The sequence below is a fragment of the Prunus persica genome, chromosome G2 (assembly GCF_000346465.2).
Source record: "Prunus persica cultivar Lovell chromosome G2, Prunus_persica_NCBIv2, whole genome shotgun sequence".
In the NCBI taxonomy this organism is placed as follows: Eukaryota; Viridiplantae; Streptophyta; class Magnoliopsida; order Rosales; family Rosaceae; genus Prunus; species Prunus persica.
In genome coordinates, this window is record NC_034010.1 from 683,206 (window position 1) to 704,164 (window position 20,959).

A 20,959-nucleotide genomic window follows, 5' to 3' on the forward strand; every position below is an offset into this window, starting at 1 on the left:
TACCAAAGAAACAAATTACTTGATAGCTACAGAAGCAGAACAACAACATATCCATAGAACTCAGCAATAGCTGCTCTGAGCCCAAAATCCACCAATTACCCACTTAATCCCTCAACATCCTATACAATACCATATTCACAAGCTCTCAATTAAATCTTGAGCAATGCTTTCAACTTCATAAAAGAAACTTCTCTTCCCGTTGAAGAGTCCAGAGCCTCCCTCGTCGTCCTCCTCATTAACTCCTCTCTCTCTCCGGTTCCCCCAATATCCCTATAGTTCTTCTAGTTCGAATCACGGAAAGCTAAGCATTACATAAGATTAGCAAGTAGAGCCTTGATGTTTCATGTGTCTTTTGATGAGAAGTCTGGAATTGTGTGAAAAGTAAATCTAGAATTTTCCTCTGATTTCATTCACTTGAATAATGATAATTACAGTAGTTTTGTTTTTATACAAGATAGAAACCTAGCTATGAATAACAACCTGTAACTAACATCTAACTTAGTTAAGCTAAACATAACAGGTGTCATCATATGAGCCTTCTTGATCTACATGTGATTTTCTGTGTGCATGTTCAGAGTTGTTAGTATGAACGTGTACTGATGGCTGAGACATACTTGTAACATCTTTTATGCATGTTATGAATTCCAAGCTTCCCAAGTTATATGGGTTTGAATTTTGAGTTTTGGTTGCGCACTTGTGTCGATGTGCCTATGGTGGTTGACGGGGACTCTCATGGTTCTTTTTGTTCAATTGCTTTGAGCCTTTCTTTGCAATTTTGAGTCTTTCTTTGCAATTTTGAGTCTTTCCTATTATGGCCCAATGCATTTTGTGTTCCTTGCACTTTTGCGGACTATTCAAGTACTTATTAGAGCATTTATAATTATACTCTTTATTTTTTAGTTAAAATTTATTTAAAAATATATATAAGCTATTTAAGCGTTATAGTTTAGGGAGTCATAAATGCTATAACTCTTTTTCAATTGGTTCATCTCTATTAAAAAAAATAATATAAAAATAGTTAGCATTAATTAAAAGTTTAAAATAATCATAAAATAGAACAACATTTAATTATAGAGAACCACTATGAGTCTTTTCTCTCTCATTAGATTTAGGAGCTCCTAGAGATCTCCCTATTTTAGGAAGTGGATAGGGAGCATAGTTGGAGTTGTATTTTTCCAATTCCTCTCTAAAATTTGTCTAAAGAGGTGGTTTAGGAAGCCCATTGTAGATGCTCTTAGTCCTTGTTTTATCAATTCTTGTTTTATCAAAGACCAACTATAAATTCTCAAGTTCAACCACCAGTAGTCCCTGTTCTTGAATTTCCTCATGGGTATTCTCTTGAAATTTTACTTGTTTTGCAACAACCAAGTTGAACCACGAGTGGTTCTTACAGTGCTTGAATTTCCTCAGGCCTCAAGATATGTATGCTCTCGAATATTGTCTCTCGTCTACCCACCCTGAGGGTGTTATCTATTTGCAACCATGGGCTTGGTATTCAATTTGTATCCTCGTCACGATCATGACGAGGTAGACATCAAACCAAAACTAACAAACCCGGAGTATTGTTATACATATTCTAATAATCATTCTGTTTATTGAATCCTGAACTTTTTTTCTCTGTAATATAATTTAGTTGTTTTGATTTATTTTATAGTATAATTGTTATGGATTTTTTTACCGAAATACTCTATGAACTTGTACCTATTTTGAGGTAAATTAGTCCTATTGTAACATTTTCTGTCGATTTTAATCACATGAATGGCACATAGTAAAGTATGATGAATTGAGAGGTAAAAAGTTCAATGAATAACTATGTTGCAGCGAGTAAAAATGGCAAATAAAGAAAAAGAAAACCTGCATGAAAATACCTTTTATTACAATATGAGTACAATAATTTACACCACAACCTCTACTAGTTACACATGTGGGCTACTAGACTTCTCTACAAGGTCAAAAATTCCGTTGCAACTTAACTTGTTTACAAACTAACACTGCATCATTCCCTTCCTCGTGCTTTGACCTGGCAACGCCTGCAATCCACAGAAAGTAAAACTTGGCACCGTATTTCTAAAAGGTAAAGCAAATTACGATTCACACTAAATGTACAACATATGCATGTTGGTGCAACGTTCACGCACAAGTAAAACATGAAATGGAAAATGAAAAAAACCCAAGGCACTAACAATGACAAATTGGTTTCACTTTCACACAAGGAGTATGCGGGCACTACAGCATATCAAATTGCATACAGAAAATACGATTGTGAAAAGACTCATTCTTACCAAAATATATTAAAGCCACCAAGCACACTGAATTACCTCAGATCATCTTAAATTTGCACCTTCGATAGGGTTTGAGTCAATTTCAAACTAATGTCACCATAAGGTACTTCTTGCTTTACATCAACAAGATCGAAACTCTTCAAAACCTGATGTATTGACCATGAAAACTCACATTTAGTAATATACCAAAAATGCTGCATCACCTACTTCAACAGGCAGTAAAAGTTTTGCTTGTTCAGAAAGTATATAAGGAACAAAATGACAAGCCAATTAAACAAACAAACAAAAACAGAAAGATGCATCCAATACATTGCATATTTCAGAAAATAGAAATGCAGCAAAACATTTTCTAATAGCACCAAGACTAGGAACAAGAATCAGAGATAAAATGATATGTAACGAAAAACCCAAACACAAAGTTAAATGATATTTAACAAAAAAATAAAGAATTTAAATAACTGAATCATTTTTCAATAACTAGGTTGATTTAAACCTATACAAACATTTTGCTCAATTGCGCATATTCATCTAAAATGTATACAAATAATTTGTTCTTAAAATTCTATGATGTACCCATAAGATACACACATGATACACCAGAACTTGGAGAAATTCTCAATTTACTATCCAAAAAAGCACTTGGATTCAAAGCAAGACAACTTAACAGAAATGTCTCAAAAATTTACCAGAGTTTCATAGAACATTCGGGCACATAGCTTTCTTGTTTTTCCTTCTAAGATTTTGTCTAAGCTGAGATCTCCAAATAGGTCTTCTGAGGTTGAGGTGATAGGAGATTGCCTTTTTAAATACTGAGCCACAGCCCTGTGCACCAAATGGGAAAAATTATTAAGAAAATTAAAGATAATGAGCCACTGAGTACAGAAATACAGCGACTAACTAAACCCTTTATAAAGAAAGAAAAGAAACGATTGAAAGAGAAGTACCTGGTTCTAACAGACAATGAATCAACTGCATGTGTCCCTTGAGATCCTGGTACTCCTTGTGTCGCTTGAGATCCTGGTACAAGCATAGATATGTCATCCAAATAGTGTACACAAAAGTTAGAAAATTTGAACTTAAAGAATGAGTATTCTTTATTCATACAGGCAGCCAAGAAAAACACTATACACAATTTACAGAATCATCCAAATCACTGATCAAGCAAAGGTTTCTGAGTTTACCAGCTGGTGTACTGCTATCTGCTTCCAGAAAATAAAGATCCTACAATGAAACATTTTAAGAAGTTCGAAAGTTAATTGAGAGTTAACTGGTTCATAGAGGAAAACATTAAGTAATGCACTAATACACCTATTGCATATGGAGAAGGGTTTCAGAATGAAGTTCTATGTCACTCATAAGTTGATTCTCAAAACTAAAAGATAAGAAGAGTTAAAATTACACATTAACAAAATGCCTGGCAGGTTGAAAGTATAAATCTCATATTGCATAAATACAAGTAATTCAGGATTTCAATGAAGTATTTTCCAAAAAACAACCATAAAGAAAGTTTAGACTTGAGGAAGGAATTTCACATGGACCAATCTTATTACAACTTTAGTCCACAAGTAAAAGAAGGTAAAAATGAACAAGGCTCAGGAATTAGGAATATCATAGAAATAAGAATAAGATTAAATACGTGAGACTCTTGATCAAAGGCGGAGCCAAATTGTGCCTAGGGATTCCACAGGCCCACGGCCCTCTCCGCGGCTCCTAGAATATTAGAATATTAGACTTCTTCTAGTAATTGTCTTGTAGTTGTGAGTTGGGTGATACACATTCGTAGTTTTATATTTCAAACTCAGTTTTAGTTTGACTTTAGGTGATATTCTCCAACTTTGCTCTGAATGATTCAACATGTATCAAAATGCATTATCCCAAGGTAAAGGAAAATTTTGGCTTTGCCATCTTCCTCTCAGAGAGTTGGTAAAAAAGGGTTTGTTAATCTTCAAAAACCATTTCTCAAAGAAAAAACACTAATATTATTTAATTCCTCAGTAAATCTATCATGCAACTTATTGACACCAAAAAAATATATATGAATCTGCTTAACGTTCAAATTTAACTCAAAAGGGAGCTAAATGATAAACATTCTTTATCCTTAATGGAAATTATCAAGTGCATTATATCATATATAATCATATAAAAAATGAAAGACATCTAAATGTTTCAAAGCAAATGGATATATATGAATCTGCTTAACGTTCAAATTTAACTCAAAAGAGAGTTAAATGATAAACATTCTTTATCCTTAATGGAAATTATCAAGTGCATTATACCATATATAATCATATAAAAAATGAAAGACATCTAAATGTTTCAAAGTAAATGGATATATAAGCCTCAAAAAGCAAAGAAAACACTTAATGAACATAGATCACTCAAGGCTAAAGTTAAGCATAATAGAGCTCGGTAGAGTAAGTTGTGCTCAATAAAGTGAGCTGTTTCACAAGCTTAGGTTCTCTATAATGCATCCCTAAGCATTACCTCAAAGCAATCTTAAATCTAATGCCTCCCACTCAAGCATAAAACTTGAGGCTTGTAAAGTTCCCACAAAAGGCACAAAACAGTAAAATGAAAAGCAAAAAAGGGTGTAAACGTCAAATATAATTTATATGAAAGCACTTATAGGACCAAATACTGTATAACTTACTTCAGCTTCTGCAGTATTCCTTAAGTCAGGAGTATCTGATAGACCAGTGTTTTCTGGACGTAACTGCTCCTCAAATATTGTCCTTGGAGTTTCAAAAACAGACTCATGAAATCCAATTGATGATGGTAGGTCTGGTGTCTGCAGTATTTGTGTTCCAGCGCTTGTTTCCAATGGAGGAACTGAAGCTGACCGTATGTATGGAGATGGAGCAGGCGTAAGGTCATCTCTCCTGGGAGAAGGCATGAATCTTGGTGAAGGTATAAACTCAGGTAAGATACTTTCCCCATCATGTTCTTCAACATGTCTGAGTTGATCAATTTCTGGGTTGCATTGAGTAGCAGGCGATTGTGCACCCCTATACTCTGTGGAAGCTTCAGTTACAGGAAGAGACCGTGCAACCTTACGCTCTGGGGAGATTTCAGTTGTAAAAGGACGAGGAGATTGTGCAACCCTTGCTTCTGAGAAAGCTTCAGTTGTGGGAGAAGGAGATCTTGTAGGCCTAGAGTCAGGAAGAGCTTCCTCAAACAAATGGGATTTTGTGGATATATAGTCTTTGTTGGAAATGTTACGAAGATCTGAACACAGACCTACAGGCAGACACCCAGATTAGAAATAAAGTCATTAAAATGGCAGACAAGCAGCAAGAGAAAACTAATGAAGGGAAAAGACCCACTCACCACTTAATGAAGGCTGGAAGAATATTTGTTCCTTTCTTAAACTGTTGTTCAACTTCCAAACACCCAAAGCAGAGCACGGAATATTCCTCCTTTTACGCAATAAATCACTAGTATCTTGAATTGTCTTATTCATAAACCTGCAAAATTCACAACCTTATCTCAGTGACCAATACCAGAAGAAATACGGACCATATGATGAATAATATGTGCAACCATACTCATTGGACAACACAAGGGTCTCATCAAAATACTGCTTTCTCTTCCTTGGTCTTGCTCTTGGCTGCTCAGGAGGTGGTGTTGGTTGAAGTTCTGCAACAACAGAAGAGAGAAACACTCAAGGTAAAAATAAAGTTGTGTCATATTGACGTTTACAGCTGAAGAGGATATTAGATGATGAATAGTAACTCTACACACCAAATGAAACATGTGTATCAATATTTTGTAGACCCTCTGGCAAAGAAGCAACAGATGCTGGTGGTCCTGAACTTGGCTGAAACAATGGAGATGGCCCACCAGAAGGTATAGTTTCCTCCATAATTGGAGAAAGAATGTCTTTCTCACTCCTTTCAGGGTCAACAGATCTGTGTGGTTCAGTTACATCATCCCTGTTATTGGGGGAAACCGGAGGAAGGATTTCTGAGCTAAAATCAGGAACAGCATCTCGCAGAACTTCCATTTCTTGAACATGTTCAGGGGAACCGTCATCTCTATCCCTCAAATCAATACTTTCTCTCTGGTTAGTTGGAACAGGATCTTCAAAACCAACATGTTGTGGAACCTCAACTTCTGGAAAATTTGGAAGGGTGAAGTCATCACTAAATCTTATTTGTTCATCTGTCTGATTGCCTGGACTAGGAGCCCCCTCAGCTGGAGGTGTATGGAGGATGCTGTAACCATGGAAACATAAAAATTACTATATTGCTTTCTCAAAGAAAGATTTAAAATCATACATGGAAAGCTCAAATGCATTAAGAAGCATACTCCTCATCCATGGGGGTAGCATCTGAACCAAAAACCTCTTTTGGATGTGATAGATACATCTGAATATCCTAAAAATAACACAAGCTTCGGTCAGTAACAATGCAATTCCACTACTTCAACATTCAAACAGTAAAATAAAGGAGAGCAAAAACTATATATACTTTAAAACGGAAAAGGAATAGATGTTCAACCTCGTCAAAAGTTATAGCAACATAAGGGTTTGTTCCAATAGGAATTTGATCTGTAACACAAAGTTCAAATATTTCAAGACTTTCACCAAATGAACATAAACAAAGAAAAATAAGAAAAGTAAGATGAAAATTTCAAACAGCAAGTCACTTCTACAACCTGTTAGTGTGATGTCTTCCTCACTCCTCAGATGATTATCGTGAGCCCTGAGGAAACAAAATCATTGCATCATACATCCATTTAAAAGCAGGAAAAAAAGATGGATGAAAAGGGCCTTCTGCGAATATTACCCCTCACAGAACAAGTCTGTATCCAAATCCAAAGCATCAAGGTCAAATGTGTCAGGCAAAGTGATGGATTGAACCGGTGCTTGTCTTGCATTCTCTGGCAAATTCAAGTCTATAGAAGCAAAGGCCTTTCTTAGGCTAGTCAAAACAACATTACAGTCCTGGTAAAGATAGTCGACTTTCTTCGAGTATATCCGAACAACACCTACTAGAAGGTGTCCTGACATTCTCAGTGCAATAGGAACATCCGGAAACATGATGCGATCTAATAAAAGCATTCATATGAACATTGTTAGCCAATTGCTTTTTCAACATTCAAGTTTTTACACGATCAAGAGAAAAACTGCGCACAATAGACCCACCAAACAAGAAGAGAGAGCCTAAGAGAAGGACCACAGAATTCTAACTGAAATGAGTCTGAGAGAAAGATATCGTTAAATTCAAAAGTATGACCAATTAAAATTGTATACACAGCCCACAATAAACACATATCCTTCCCAAAATTGATTAGGAAATTAGAAAAGGGGAATGAAACGAAAAAAGAACAAGTAACTTGAACCCAAGCAAATCTAAATGGGTATATGATTCTGTTGATGGGGCAATCCTTATATGGGCGGTACCTGTAAAACAAAAAGGGGTTTTACAGGTACCACCCATCTTCACCGGACTGATCATGTGATAAAAACGAAAAAGGGATTCAATTCAGCGAAATTTAGAATGGATTGGTTATAATGTATGACAAAAATTATGAATTCCATAAAATTTTAAGATCTAAATTAGCATCTTACAAATCAAAACTTAATAAAAAGACCAGATTAAAGAAGGAAAAAACAACACTTTCTCAAAGAAAGGCGACGGTTTCACAAAAAAGTCTCAAAATTTAACAGAGGAAAGTAGCTTTGGATTCAGATTTTGAGACACCCAGAACACCACAAAAAAAAAACTCAAACTCTAAGCAAAACAAACAAAAGGGTTGTACGGACCAACGGTGGAGGGGATGTCGGTGGAAGTGTAATGGGACTTCTTTAACCTGCTCTGCAGATGCGCCGCACACCATACGGTTCCCAGTGGGCCCTTCCGAGCCAGGAACGTCTGCGAATAAAACATCCTTCAACCTTCGTCTTCTTCACTATTTCAATGGCAAAACCTTCTTCTTCTTCTTCTTCTACACTATTTCAATGGCAAAACTTATAAATATATAAATAAGAACAGTGCTTCGTTAGTGTTTCTCTGTGTATAAATATGGTTTATGAGAGAGAGAGAGAGAGAGAGAGAGAGAGAGAAGACGGGGGGGTTTTACGGTTAGGGTTATTGGAGATTGAAGGAGGAAATGGGGCGCGGGAAACGAAAAATGGCGCCCATTTGGCGTGAGTTTTACGGGAATAACCCTTGTGGGTTATAAGAATTACGAATTTACGACTGTTTTCTTCTTTCTTTTTCCCAAACGAAACGACAGATACTTTGGAAGTTTCCGCTACTCAAATTTTAAAAAATATATATATATGCTCACTTTTCAAAAAAAAAAGGTGGGTAATCCACCAGAGAATTCAATTAAAAAAAATTTATATATCCACCAGAGAAAATTCTCAAGTTTTTCAATTGGTAGTAATTAAAGTCTGAAGATAAAAACTCTGAGCTAAACTGTTTTTTTAATTATATTTTTTAATCAAAGAAATTTAAGCTAAACTTTTTTTTGTTTCCATATGTTTGATTCACGACGCAATTTCTTTTTAAGTAAATTTAGGTTTTACCCACAAAAAAACTTTCACTTTTGGAAAAAGCCAAAGCTTTTTCAAAAAAGACAGAAAAACCTCTCAACTTTCAAATTAAAGACATGCAAATGTAAAGGATTTCTTAGGAAATCCAAAAATAAATAAGGGCAATTTTGTCCATCTTTGCTTCTTTTAAAAAATTTCTCTCTCTTTTGGGTTTTTCCAAAGTCTCCCTTTTTTTTATTTAAGATTACGCTATTATTCATGCTTTTCACATTGGATTTTGGATAATTTTTTTTGCTATCTTTTGTATTCTTGTAAGTTGTTTCTATTTTACAGTACATCTGCTTCAACAACAACAAAAAATACTAAAACTACTCAAAAAATTCTAATTAAAAAATAACAGATCAAAACCAACACCTTTTAAACAAAAGCCAAACCGAAAAAGAAAACGCAAAGTTATCAAATTTGAAGGTCATATTGTAGCTCTCAAAGTTATCAAATTTGAAGGTCATATTGTAGCTCTCGGTGATATTCGGCTTGCTTAATAAAATGGTATTTATTATGTGTGATTTATAAAGAGATATCTAGAAGCTCCTAAATTTGATTTCTTATCTTTTCGTATAACTAACTAATATTTCCATCAATAAAAAAAAAAATTCCAAACAAATATTTATAATAAAACGCTCATTTCATTCAAATTCCAAGCCAATACTGTAGCAAGAGATGTAAGCATGCAAGGGAATTTTACTGGCAGCAAGCACAAACAGAAAGCATTGAACTCTACAAAGTATTCCATGAGCCAACAGTGGTCAACTGAAAAACCATTCATATAGCCTATGAGAGTTAGTTGAATTGGTAAAGAGCGTTCTCTTCGTCAGCAAGGCTTAAGTTCGAGTCTTGCTACTGGCAATCCCTCTTGGTGAGTAATTTGTGAAAACCCAAAAAGGGCTAAGGGCTTGGTATGCCCTGACCCTGCAATGGGGTAGCCTTCCCTCCCCCTAAACTTTTTCACCCAAAAAAAAAACCATTCTTATAATCTAATAAACTAGCTCAAGTTCAACCAAATCTACAACAACGAAGCTTGAGCAAAATTACTCGAACACAAAGGACACTTGAGTTTAGTTCAAATTCGAGACAATTTCAACCAAACCCAGCTTGAACAAACCAGATTTGTATTACGCTGTTTAAACCTGGATTGGTCAGAGAACCATCACAAGATGCACTAATCATGCCAGGTCATTTTCATACGTTTTGATAACTATCAATCCAGTCAGCTTCTACCAGGGACGACTAGAAAATATCAAGGTCTTGACAAAATCATTCATTAAGATCAAAACCAATAGAAACTACAAAAAAGACTCTGATTTTTGTTCCATAAATGGCCTATCCTAATTTCTGATACAATAGATACAAGTAGAAACTCTCCAAAACCAAGTGTTCTGCCAGCTTTACTATGCCTTGTTTACACGAATTCGTTGCCCTTCAAACAACTGCAATGAACAATAAATAGAAATAAATTGTCTAACCGTGAAAATTTGGACACCAACTGATCAAAATTGCTAAGGAAACAAATGCTCAAACAGTTCCAATCATTTGCAATAAAGGAATAATCAGTTCCAGGAAACTAATGAGGAAAGCAATATCCATCCTAATGAAAACATAACCACCATACTTCATGACTACAATTATTGTTTGTAACATGTGAAAATCAGAAGGATGGAAACCACAAGGAAGTATAAATCATGGATGGTGAAAAAAGGTATTTTGATTTGCGATAGATATCATACAAGAATTAGCAGGAATTTATGCAGACAACAGAAGCAACTAGAGACAAAATACACCATGCACCTGCAAATTTGAAAATTGGCTAGTAATTCTAGCTTTCGCATCATTGAATTTCAATAATGCTTTATGTTGCCAGTCATATGAAAACTTCCATAAGAACATATAGAAGAAAGAATATGAACAAGCAGGCAAGTATGTGTATGTATAGTTTGATTCCCGGCTTCCTTTAAAATATGGAACAACAGCTAGAAACTTACAGTATTGTTGAAAGAAGAGATGGCAGCTTCTACATCCTCCTCCGAGGAGAAAGAAACAAACCCAAAACCACTAGATTTTGAAGTCCCTGGAACCCGGGAAACCTTTGCGCTAAGAACTTTTCCCTTCTCAGAGAAGAGGGTTTTGAGTGTATCCGTAGTTACTTCCTTTCCAAGATTTCCAACATACACTTTATGGGGGCTATCAATGAATTGGGACTCTTCTGCCTGAAGAAGTGATACGTCCGCTTGTAGCAGGGGTTTCTCGGTTATGTTTACTTTGATTTCACGTCCTCCAATCTCCTGTATTAACAACCAGATGGAATTAATTCGTTTTTGACAATTAATAACATTTTACTAAACAAATTGAAAAAGTGCCGATAGAGGGCAGAGGAAGTATACTTTATACTAGATGAATTCTTTAACAGTATTTTAATCAATATAAACGTATGAACCTTGGCAACACTTACAGTTCCATTCAGTTTTTCAACAATGGAATTCGCATCTTCAACAGTCTTTGCTGTAACAAATGCAAATCGGCGACTTCTTCCAGAGTACTTATCAAACATCACCTATGACCAAAAGGAAGGGAGGAAAGTCATCTCTTTTATTTCTTTTCTGTGTTATTTATATTACAGTCAACTCAAAAAAAAAAAAAACAACATTCTATATATTGAAAGAAAATTGCCAAATAAATCCTCATTCTCTTGCTCAGCCATACATATCTCCCAACTTGGATTTTACAATAGTAATTTCTTCACATTGATACTTGCACAAGCATTTAAAATACTTCAGCCAATATTTTCTGGTAAAAGCTTACTGGGTTACTAGCAAATCCTCAGTTATCTCAAGTTTGGTGTTATTAAACCATGCTCAAGCATGAAAAGAGTAAATGGTTTGACTGTCAATGACAAATATAGTAATAGAAGATCAGGAAAACATCTTGAGAAACAGTAACAAGGTCTTGGCATGCTGATTTACAAAATCAATATGAAATTCCAAGTAGAACGGCTCAAAAGATATTGTTAAAGCACCAGATTAGGATCATATGTTTTGATAGCCGCATTATCTTCAAGCCTTCAGTGTTGTCTTATATTGATATGACTACATGTGAATTATTTGTCATTGAAAGGAATGATTAAAATAACTAAAGATATGTGACAGGCAAAATCAAATTCATGACAAAATTCATGAGGTTAAAAATACAATTCCCAGGATGAAGTTCCAACTAAGCTATTAGTCCACTCTTATTATTTAACATCACATTTAGAATCTTGAACTGCAACTTTGAATGCAATTGTCAAACCGGACAGATACCACATGCATGTAAGTAAAACCTATTGGCAGCCTCGGGTTCGTATACTAGCCAACGAGGAGCTCCACCCCACCAACCGTTGTAAACTACTCTTAGGTCAGTTCCAATCAACGAATTACCCTACAACACTGAAGTCCCTTACACCAATTAAGCTAGTTACCCATGATGCTACATACTAACCCAACCAAACGATTCTTTTCAAGCTAACTAATCCAATACTAATATGAACCCAAACACAAATGTAGTTGCTACCATATTAAGTACTTATCATACTGAGCTCTCAATCTTCAATAACCCAACAATTAAAAAAAAACATAAAAATGCATGGAAAAACACAAAAACGAGACAGAGTAAATAATAAAACAAAATGAAAAGGAAAAGCCAAAAACCTCAGCCTTCTCTACAGCTCCGTGTTCTTCAACAATTTTGGTAAGCTCAGCATTATCCACAGTCCTGGGAATGTTGCCAATGTAAACTCTCCTGGCCGCTTTAGAAGACGGGTCGGCTGCGACTTCTTCGGCAACAGCAGAGACTCTTTGTGAATGTCTGGGGGTCAGAATCATATAAGAGGAAGTGAGTTTCTGAAAGCCCTGAAATTGGGTCGGTTTGAGGATTTGGAGAGACAGTTTTGGTGCGGCTTTGATGGGTTTTGTGTGATGGTGAAGGAGATTGGGTGGTGACAGTAGGGATGAGATTGTAGCCATTTTTTTTTTCTGGGCTATTGGGTGTGATTATGAACAAGAGGAGAAAAGTGAATGCGGTTCCAGAGCAGAGTGAAAGAGTGAGGGTGGGAAAAGAGCTGAGACTGAAAAGGCTTCAATTTCATTATCTCATTATCTAGCTGGGATTTTGGTCCAAGGTATCTCACCCGCGGGTGAGACATGACTGAACTTCTTTTTCTTTTGTAGTAAAAGTAAATTACTTTACTAAAAAAAATATTAAATTACATTTTTTTTATAAAAAAGATAGTGAATTGCATTTTAAAAAATAATAAATAAGTAAATTAAACATAAATTTTTATACCAGTGAGAGTCTAAACTAGTTCAAATTAATTATAATATGAAAAAAATATTCGAATTTGAGTGCAGGGATAGATTCGCTGCTCTAATTAAAATAATAAAAATTAGTATTTATAAGTTTAGTATATTATCCATCATCCAATAGAAAGTTTGAAAAAAAAAATGGAAATTAGGCCTAGAAATTATAGAGAATTGAAATGGAGGTGGCCAAAATTGTCATTTCATTCCCTGTGAGTAAAAGTGATAGCGAGTAGCCATTTTGCAGGTAGGTCTGAGGGTTTTTAAGGGTTCGGCCCATATATATACACACCAGTTTCTTACTCAGTGTTTGTGGCTGAGCCTTTCGGAGACGGAGAACCAGTGAGAGACTCTTACAAAGATTTCACGATGGCGCCGAAGCAGAGGACCCCAAAGGTGACCCGAAACCCAGATCTGATTAGAGGGATTGGGAAATACTCGAGGTCGAAGATGTACCACAAGCGAGGGCTTTGGGCTATCAAGGCCAAAAACGGCGGCGCTTTCCCTCGCCACGACAAGAAGCCCGCGGCTGACGTCCCTGCTGTGAAGCCGCCTAAGTTTTACCCCGCCGATGATGTCAAGAAGCCACTCGTCAACAAGCGCAAGCCCAAACCCACAAAGCTCAGGTCCCTATTTCTTTGACTGTCTTATGTTTTGGGTTTGGTTTGCTCTTTCCGTAATGTGGGGAAATGGTTTGAATGGATGTCTTAATGTGTTTGGATTCTGAGAAAATGCGTTTACCTATGAGCTTATTTTTTCTCTCTCTATTTTGTAGATTTGTGAGTGACTATATTAAGTTCTGTTTATTGGGATTCCGTCTTTGATTTCCAATACCCATGTCAATTATGAAAAAAGAAATTGGGAACATAGAAAGTGAAGATATGCATTGGACGGTCCCCATGGTTTGGGGTTTGAGAAAGTATTTACTTTGTTATCTGAGTTTTGTTTTTCCCCTTTGGGTGTTTGAGGATATTATCATCTTTCTTTTGTTCAATATTGGTTAGGATATAGAGATTAGAAGTTAGATATCGCTTTTTACCAAAAAGAACATAAATTGTGAGAATGTTTTATTTTCTTTTTCAGTTGCTTACCTTAAAGCGGAAGGAGATTGTTTATGTTCGAGAAGCAGTTTTAGATCTTCTGTAATCTCCCTATGTTCTTTTTGTTTATATCGTTAGTAATTTTTTGGTATTTTCTTTTCTTCATATCTTGTAGAAATAGCATTACTCCTGGTACTGTGTTGATCCTTCTTGCTGGGAGGTTCAAGGGGAAGAGGGTTGTGTTTCTGAAGCAGCTCTCATCTGGCTTGCTTTTGGTCACTGGTAAGTTCTCTTCTTTTTTTTTCTCATAATTAAGTTTTTGTTTTTTTCTTGTATGTTATTGGTGCAAGAACAATGATGAAAAAAATGCTCTTTCATCTGTTTCAGTTCTTTCTTATAAAATTTATTAGTGCTTAATTTTTGTGTCAATTGTTCTGCTGGTTGATTTCATATGGAGATGATTATTTGGTTTGATCGAGCACGTATGTAATACAAAGAAAAACATGCTTTGATGAAGTGTTGGTCATTCAGTACATGGAACAAGGTCATTGTTTACATTTGTGATAAAAGTGATTAAATTTTGTTGATGTGTTTGAATGGAAGTTCAATAGAGCCATTTGGCTGTGCACGTCTGTTTTGAAAAGAACCATTAGGCAGTGCCAGGTGATGTGATTTGTAGTTTTGTTGAGCATTTCCCTTCCCTCTTTCTTTTTTTTTTCATATTCCCTGCGTGCCTTAGATTTCAAAGTTGGAGTGTTTCTTACTGTCGTTCTTTCTTGTCATTTCAGGACCATTCAAGATTAACGGTGTTCCTCTTAGACGTGTGAACCAAGCTTACGTGATTGGAACCTCAACCAAGGTTGACATCTCTGGGGTTAACGTGGATAAGTTTGATGACAAGTACTTTGCAAAGGAAGTCCAGAAGAAGAAAAAGAAGGGTGAAGGCGAGTTCTTTGAAGCAGAGAAAGAGGTTGGGGTTTTTCTTTATTAAAAAAATCTTTTATCTTTCTTCGAGCGTATACTGTCTATGGTCGTTCTTTGGCCGTCTTTTTGTTCTTTTCTTCTAACCTTTGATTTCCTTCTTCAAATTGTAGGAGAAAACTGTACTTTCACAGGGGAAAAAAGATGACCAGAAGGCTGTTGATACACCATTGATTAAATCCATCGAGGGAGTTTCAGATTTGAAGACTTATTTGGCTGCAAGGTTTTCTCTTAAGCAAGGCATGAAGCCTCACGAGCTTGTTTTCTAGATTGAAGAAACTGAAAAGTGTTAGATTTTGCTTTTCTATCCAAAATTGTTCCATTTTTGTTTGAACTTGATCTTAGTGGTTGTACTCTGAAGTTTAATTTGTAATTGACATCTAATCGGATGTTACTTTAGATCATGCATTGTGCGATTGTTTTTTTTTTCCTTTTCTATTTTATTAAAGGAGGTTTGAACCTAGGATCTCTACTCTCTCCCATTTCATGCCATGTTTTCTAATATTACAGCCTTAGTTGCGGTCATGTGAGATGATTAACTTGTTGGTTGCTTAGGGTGTAGGATAATACTATGGAAACCTTTCTTTCGGGGTGCTTAAATTGAAGTATAAAAGCAGAATTCTTAGGATAAATGCGTTGAAGATGGTTGTATGAAGAAACCCTTACTATTTTTATTGAGTTATAAGAAGTAGTAGCTAACAAATTGAAAACCAACACCACGAGTATAAAACTCAGCTAAAATACTATAATAATTTACATTGTTCATTTTGCGATCATAGTTCTATTTTATTGAGAGGGGAGCCCCTGTTGTTACAAAGGGAATTCAAACGGGGCATTTATTCAAACTCGAACAAGGTTACATGAACAAGGTTACCTGAACGTTACAGTTTCCACAGGACTTGCCACAAATTAGTTTCAGAGTAAGCTGTCGGTCCGAGCGGGCAATCTCCTGAAGAAATTGCTGGGTACAGAAGGCAGCTTGCTTCGGAACCTGGGGTGCCTCAAGTAATACAGCCCTGCAACTAAAGCAACCACTCTAAATGGGGCCACATAAAGAACCACAGATGCACAAAGGCAAAACAGTATGAAAAGGCTGGTTGCTCTTGTGTCTCTCCAGCTCAGTAGAGACTGAAACCTCTCTCCTTGTGTTGCTATGTCACCTACAACTGTCTGTATCCTTCCTGCTACACTTCTGATCCTGTCGTACCTCATTCGAACTATATCGTGGGGTCTAGAGCTCGGAAATGTGTCAAACTCTTCATCAAGCTCATCCGGGTGAACTGTCTCTGCCCATGAAAGCTTGGTATCCATGTGAGGAGGATGTCTGGGCCTGAACCTGTAGTTCCACATTCCAATGAGGAACATGTAGACGAAAAGAGTTGGAAGTATCAACTCTGGGTAGCAAATCAATATCAGAAAGAGAATGTGGACAAGAACTGTGGTGACCCCGTTCTTCCAATTGCATACATCACCAAGCCACCGGCTCATAGAAAACATGGCAGAAAGTAGTGACATAATTCGAAAGAAGTTAGCTTTGCTTCTTCTCATGCTCCACATGTGAGAATCAACATCTAACATGTACTCCACCACTTCTTTCCTAAGAGGTGGCTCAGCTCTGCTAAGTCTCACTGCTACAATATTCATGGCTTGGTATCGTAGATTATCGACTTGGTTCACTGTGAAAGGATGCAAGTAATGCATTTTTGGCAGCAAGGGGTGCCCATAAACATATATCATGTTAGCAATAGAGAGGGTGGTGAATCGAACTGCTAGTTGGAGCTCCCCCATTTTCTTCACTCCATTAGGCTGTAGAACTAGGAGTGGGTACGAATGTGTGTACATCCGATGAGCTTCAAGTGCTGACAGTCGAATACGTACCTTCCCAATTCGTGAATCTCTTGCTGCACTGCCTGCAGCAGGTGTTTGTTTCTCACCTCCACCTAGGTTGCAGTTATCGAAAACTCCCAATGTTATCACGGTGCAGGGGTCGTAAACTTCCCATGTGTACTGCTCATTCCATTTAGGATTGAATGTGTCCAGAATTGTTCTGGTGCGAACCCATTTCTGGCCATACTTGGCTACACAATAAGCATCTGTGCTCCCTCGGCCATCCTTCATCTTCATTGGAAGAAGCCCTTGTGCACTTAGAATGCCCACTTCCAAAATCCCGACAGGCTGCTTCCAAAGCTGCCTTGCTGTTGGCCTTTGATCACTTATATACATGGTTGATTCATCTAGTACATGGTATCCACCTTCAAGACAAACTCTCAGGTGAATTCTACTTGAAAACTTGAGCTCCTTCCTCCTATCAGGCTCCAAGATACCAAAACCATACTTCTCAAGATTGAACCAGCGAGAATGAACTGGCCTGTGGTCAAGCCGCTTCTCAAACATGTCAATTGGCATGCTTATTTTCCCCAAGACCTCATCTTTCGAAGGGTGGACTCGATCCTCGACTGTAATAACCAGTTGCTCCTCAAAAGGCTCAGCTGCCACAAAGACTAAATCTTCATTCCATAATGGATTAGCAGTCCGACTTGGACATATCTTGGTCCTGAGCAATTGGTTTCCAACTTGAGCTTTGACAAAGACTTCTGGGAGGCGGCTTCTGTCATTGGGCAGCACATCCTGAGCTTCAATCACATTCACCCTCAGGTACCATAGTTTTGGTGATACATATACCTTTGATCTGACATTAAAAACACCCTCCCCATAGACAGCTGCAGCATCTGAATGCCATGCATCTGGAAAGGCTTCATCAGCCTGTGTTCCCATCCAAACTGCAAGCATGATCTCACCCCTAACCTTCCCTTCTCCACGGCGGTGCTCTAGTCTGTACCACTGAGGAGCCAGTTGGCTGTCAGGTGGAACTCTGGTTGGAACCTCATTCAAGTCAAAAACCACCCTTCCAAGATAATCATCTCTTCCAATCATCTCTTTATCTTTGACAAAAACTTCTACCACTGATGATTGAATTCGATCTTTTGAGAAAGCAAACACCTGGTTCCACTCTGGATTCATTTTCCTCTCAAAATGCCTTGTTCTTCCCTTATAGTTTCCCAGCTTTACTTCCACGTAAGGATCACAGCTTCCGGTAATAGAGCTGGGAGGGAGGTCTTTGGCTTTCACAACGCGAACAAAAAGATAAAACATTTGTTCAACAAGGTCATAAGTGCTTGTAAATCTCTCACCACTCATCCATCCTCTTCCTCCATGTGCTCCACCATTTGGCCATCTCTCACCAAGCTGTGGGTTGGTGTCTTTCAGTTCATATTCATCTTGATGGTTATGATGGGCTTCCGGTTGAGCTGGCCGCATGGTTAATGGGAAACCTTGATGTTGTATTTCTACTGATTTGCCTGGTTGCTGCAGAACTTGATGCTTGTGTATGTGGTGCGCTGTTTCAGCTTTTACTTCAACTGGCTCTTTGATCTCCTCCTTTGGATCTTGTGCAGGATCACTAATGCTAGACCCGGCTGCAGCAGCAGAAGAATTTGTTTCAATCAAAGCAACCGCAGCAACTTTTTTGTTGAATTCTGCTGTGATAACTGTAGTGTTATCTACTACAGGGACTTTTTCTTTAGGAATAGCAGCCAATACTTTGCTATTAGTTCTTGTGCTTTCTGTATTTGGAGGAGCAGAGGGACTAGAAGTTGGGTGTTCTGGAGGTTGTTGAGAATTAGAAGGAGAGTCTTCTAGTAGTTGTGGTGGAGAATATGGAGGAGATTTTGGTTCAGGTTCTAGTGAAGTATATACTTTTAAACCAATCTCACCCTTGACGGATGAGAAAAACCACTTCTTTTCTAACTGGAATCTTTGATAAGCTTTCTCACTTTTCGTGACAATATGTGAGCAAGGAATTCTTACTCTTCCAAGGAAGTTTCGGCCAGGAGTAGGTGATCTCCTCTCATGGTAGACATAGGCTTCAATGGTTTGGTGATGGAAGTTTTGTGTTTGGTCGATATCAAAGAAAAGTTTGTGGTTCCAAATGGGGTTGAGGTTCTTTAAAACAGTTTTGGTTCGGCTAAGCTTGTTTACAAAATCAACTTCTACAAATGGACTAGCAGACCCTTCACCGTCTTTGGGCATAAGATCATGAGCATCTACCACTTCAACTACCAGCTTCATTCTCCTTTTGCTTACTTGGCTGCCGTGAGAATCTAGAGGAAGTGACACCCCTCAAGCAATCTGAAATAAGCTTCAGAAGCAAAGAAGTTTTATCTAGGAAGGAAAAAAATTAAAAAGAAAAAAAAAAAAAAAAAAGGAATGTTCAGGTTCTTTCTCTTGCACTGTGGTACTATGCTATTTTGGTGAAGCAAAGAATGTTTTGATGAAGAAGCTGCCCTGCCTGTCAGTTCTGTTATAAATCGAAAGATAGCCGGAAAAAATTGGAGGGAAGCCTTAAATTTTTTATAAAGTGTGTAAAAAGTCAGTCATTCAAATAATTCTCAAAGAAGGCAATATTATCTCATTAATTTTATCCCAAATGCTTGAAGCAAAATTTGTTTTATTTTATATTACTTCTGCATTGCTTGGGAATCATCTCAATTCTGTTTCTTTTTTGTTTGCTGAGGTAAGAGCCTCTTAACATGATGAAGAATTAAAGCTAACTTTTGTGTTTTTTATATACAAAACGAATAAAATGTTCTCGAGGCCTCTGTAAGAAACTTACATGGCTAGCTTTTCTTTGGCATGAAGAATCAAATCTCAGAGATCCTTTTCTTCTTATTATCAAGGGTATAACTGCCATCTGATTAAAAATATATTCACTTGAATCTGTGTGTGTTGAAGGGACATCCCTTTCTTGGCTAGGCAGCAATCTGAATGTCATGAAGTGTAAAGTAAAGAAAGTTAGGAAAAGAAAGGGCTATGAAAGGCATAGTTGGAGCCTAAGAAAGAAAGAAAAAGCAAAAATCTGAAGCTGCATGGTTTATGAGTTGTGATCAAAGATGCTTTGCTTTCTGCTTTCTACTCTTTCTTACTTTTAACTTATTTATTATTGTTGCCTCCCTCATTTTGATTCTGTCCAAGTTTTGGTTTGTCATTATTATTTTTTCTTTTCTACTTTAACCATTGCATTGTTAGGAAGACCATGTGATTCATTGCTTGACTTCATTATGTTTTTGAATATTTGAGTGTTGTTGGATCAATCGTTGTTCTTCTCATGTTCTGTTATGAATGCAGTGATCTGTCTGTCAGTGGTTTTGCCATATCCGACTGTTTGAACTTTAGAACATCATATTAACAAAAGGACTCATATTTTGAACTTGTGCTCGTACATGAAAATATTTTATTTAATTGAGCCAATGATGGGGTGGAACATGAGGCAGATACCTTCGAAGGATTAATATTAATTACATACTTACTGAATCACACGTTCTGCCAAACATTAACTTGACCAACAATTCAAATTTGTTTTATCCACAAATTTCCTGTGGCTAACGTATGAAGTACGAATACTTAATGTAATTCCTGAGCGAGAAGGTGAGGAGAATTGGTTCGTTGTTTCGGGTTTATTTTGGGATAAGAGCAAGGAACAAAAAAAACTCTGTGAATTCCCTGTATATTATTATTCTTTCAAGACTCAAGAAAAAAGGTCCCTTCTTACAATAAGCATGGTGGGTTCTATTTATAGGGGGTTTAAACAAGATAATTTACGAGCTGGTCACTTCGGCTCGGAGCCGAGTTGTTTGTGTCACACCAAGTTGTCAAGTGCTTGCATTTGGTTTGGTCATTTTTCGCTAAGTGGTAAGCAAGGTCCACATG

General features: G+C 37.0%; 4 protein-coding genes across 6 annotated transcripts; 1 reads left to right on the plus strand and 3 right to left on the minus strand.

The window, feature by feature from the left end:
• Window positions 1,856-8,346, minus strand: LOC18785410 (sister chromatid cohesion 1 protein 3). Of its 3 annotated transcripts, none has more exons than XM_020556446.1 (14): window positions 8,050-8,346; window positions 7,070-7,331; window positions 6,939-6,985; window positions 6,782-6,831; window positions 6,591-6,658; window positions 6,024-6,496; window positions 5,828-5,918; window positions 5,610-5,746; window positions 4,933-5,519; window positions 3,464-3,503; window positions 3,227-3,272; window positions 2,969-3,104; window positions 2,283-2,428; window positions 1,856-2,030 (listed from the first exon to the last, which is right to left on the minus strand). In XM_020556446.1, the coding sequence occupies exons 1-13, from the start codon at window positions 8,171-8,173 to the stop codon at window positions 2,330-2,332; spliced, it is 2,160 nt and encodes a 719-aa protein (XP_020412035.1). In that variant the 5' UTR covers window positions 8,174-8,346; the 3' UTR covers window positions 1,856-2,030; window positions 2,283-2,329. The 3 variants fall into 3 exon arrangements, with proteins under 3 accessions (XP_020412035.1, XP_020412034.1, XP_020412033.1); XM_020556445.1 differs by having other exon boundaries at window positions 2,319-2,428; window positions 3,227-3,299; XM_020556444.1 differs by having other exon boundaries at window positions 3,227-3,299.
• LOC18784902 (30S ribosomal protein 2, chloroplastic) lies at window positions 9,999-12,958 on the minus strand. Its single transcript, XM_007218790.2, has 4 exons — window positions 12,525-12,958; window positions 11,291-11,392; window positions 10,824-11,123; window positions 9,999-10,271 (listed from the first exon to the last, which is right to left on the minus strand). The coding sequence occupies exons 1-4, from the start codon at window positions 12,837-12,839 to the stop codon at window positions 10,233-10,235; spliced, it is 756 nt and encodes a 251-aa protein (XP_007218852.1). The 5' UTR covers window positions 12,840-12,958; the 3' UTR covers window positions 9,999-10,232.
• LOC18787133 (60S ribosomal protein L6-3) lies at window positions 13,356-15,656 on the plus strand. The gene is made up of 4 exons (XM_007218244.2): window positions 13,356-13,798; window positions 14,388-14,494; window positions 15,001-15,182; window positions 15,307-15,656. Exons 1-4 carry the CDS (start codon window positions 13,542-13,544, stop codon window positions 15,460-15,462), a joined length of 702 nt encoding a protein of 233 aa, XP_007218306.1. The 5' UTR covers window positions 13,356-13,541; the 3' UTR covers window positions 15,463-15,656.
• On the minus strand, window positions 15,847-19,620 carry LOC18784802 (FT-interacting protein 1). The gene has a single exon (XM_007220531.2). The coding sequence runs from the start codon at window positions 19,319-19,321 to the stop codon at window positions 16,109-16,111; it is 3,213 nt and encodes a 1,070-aa protein (XP_007220593.1). The 5' UTR covers window positions 19,322-19,620; the 3' UTR covers window positions 15,847-16,108.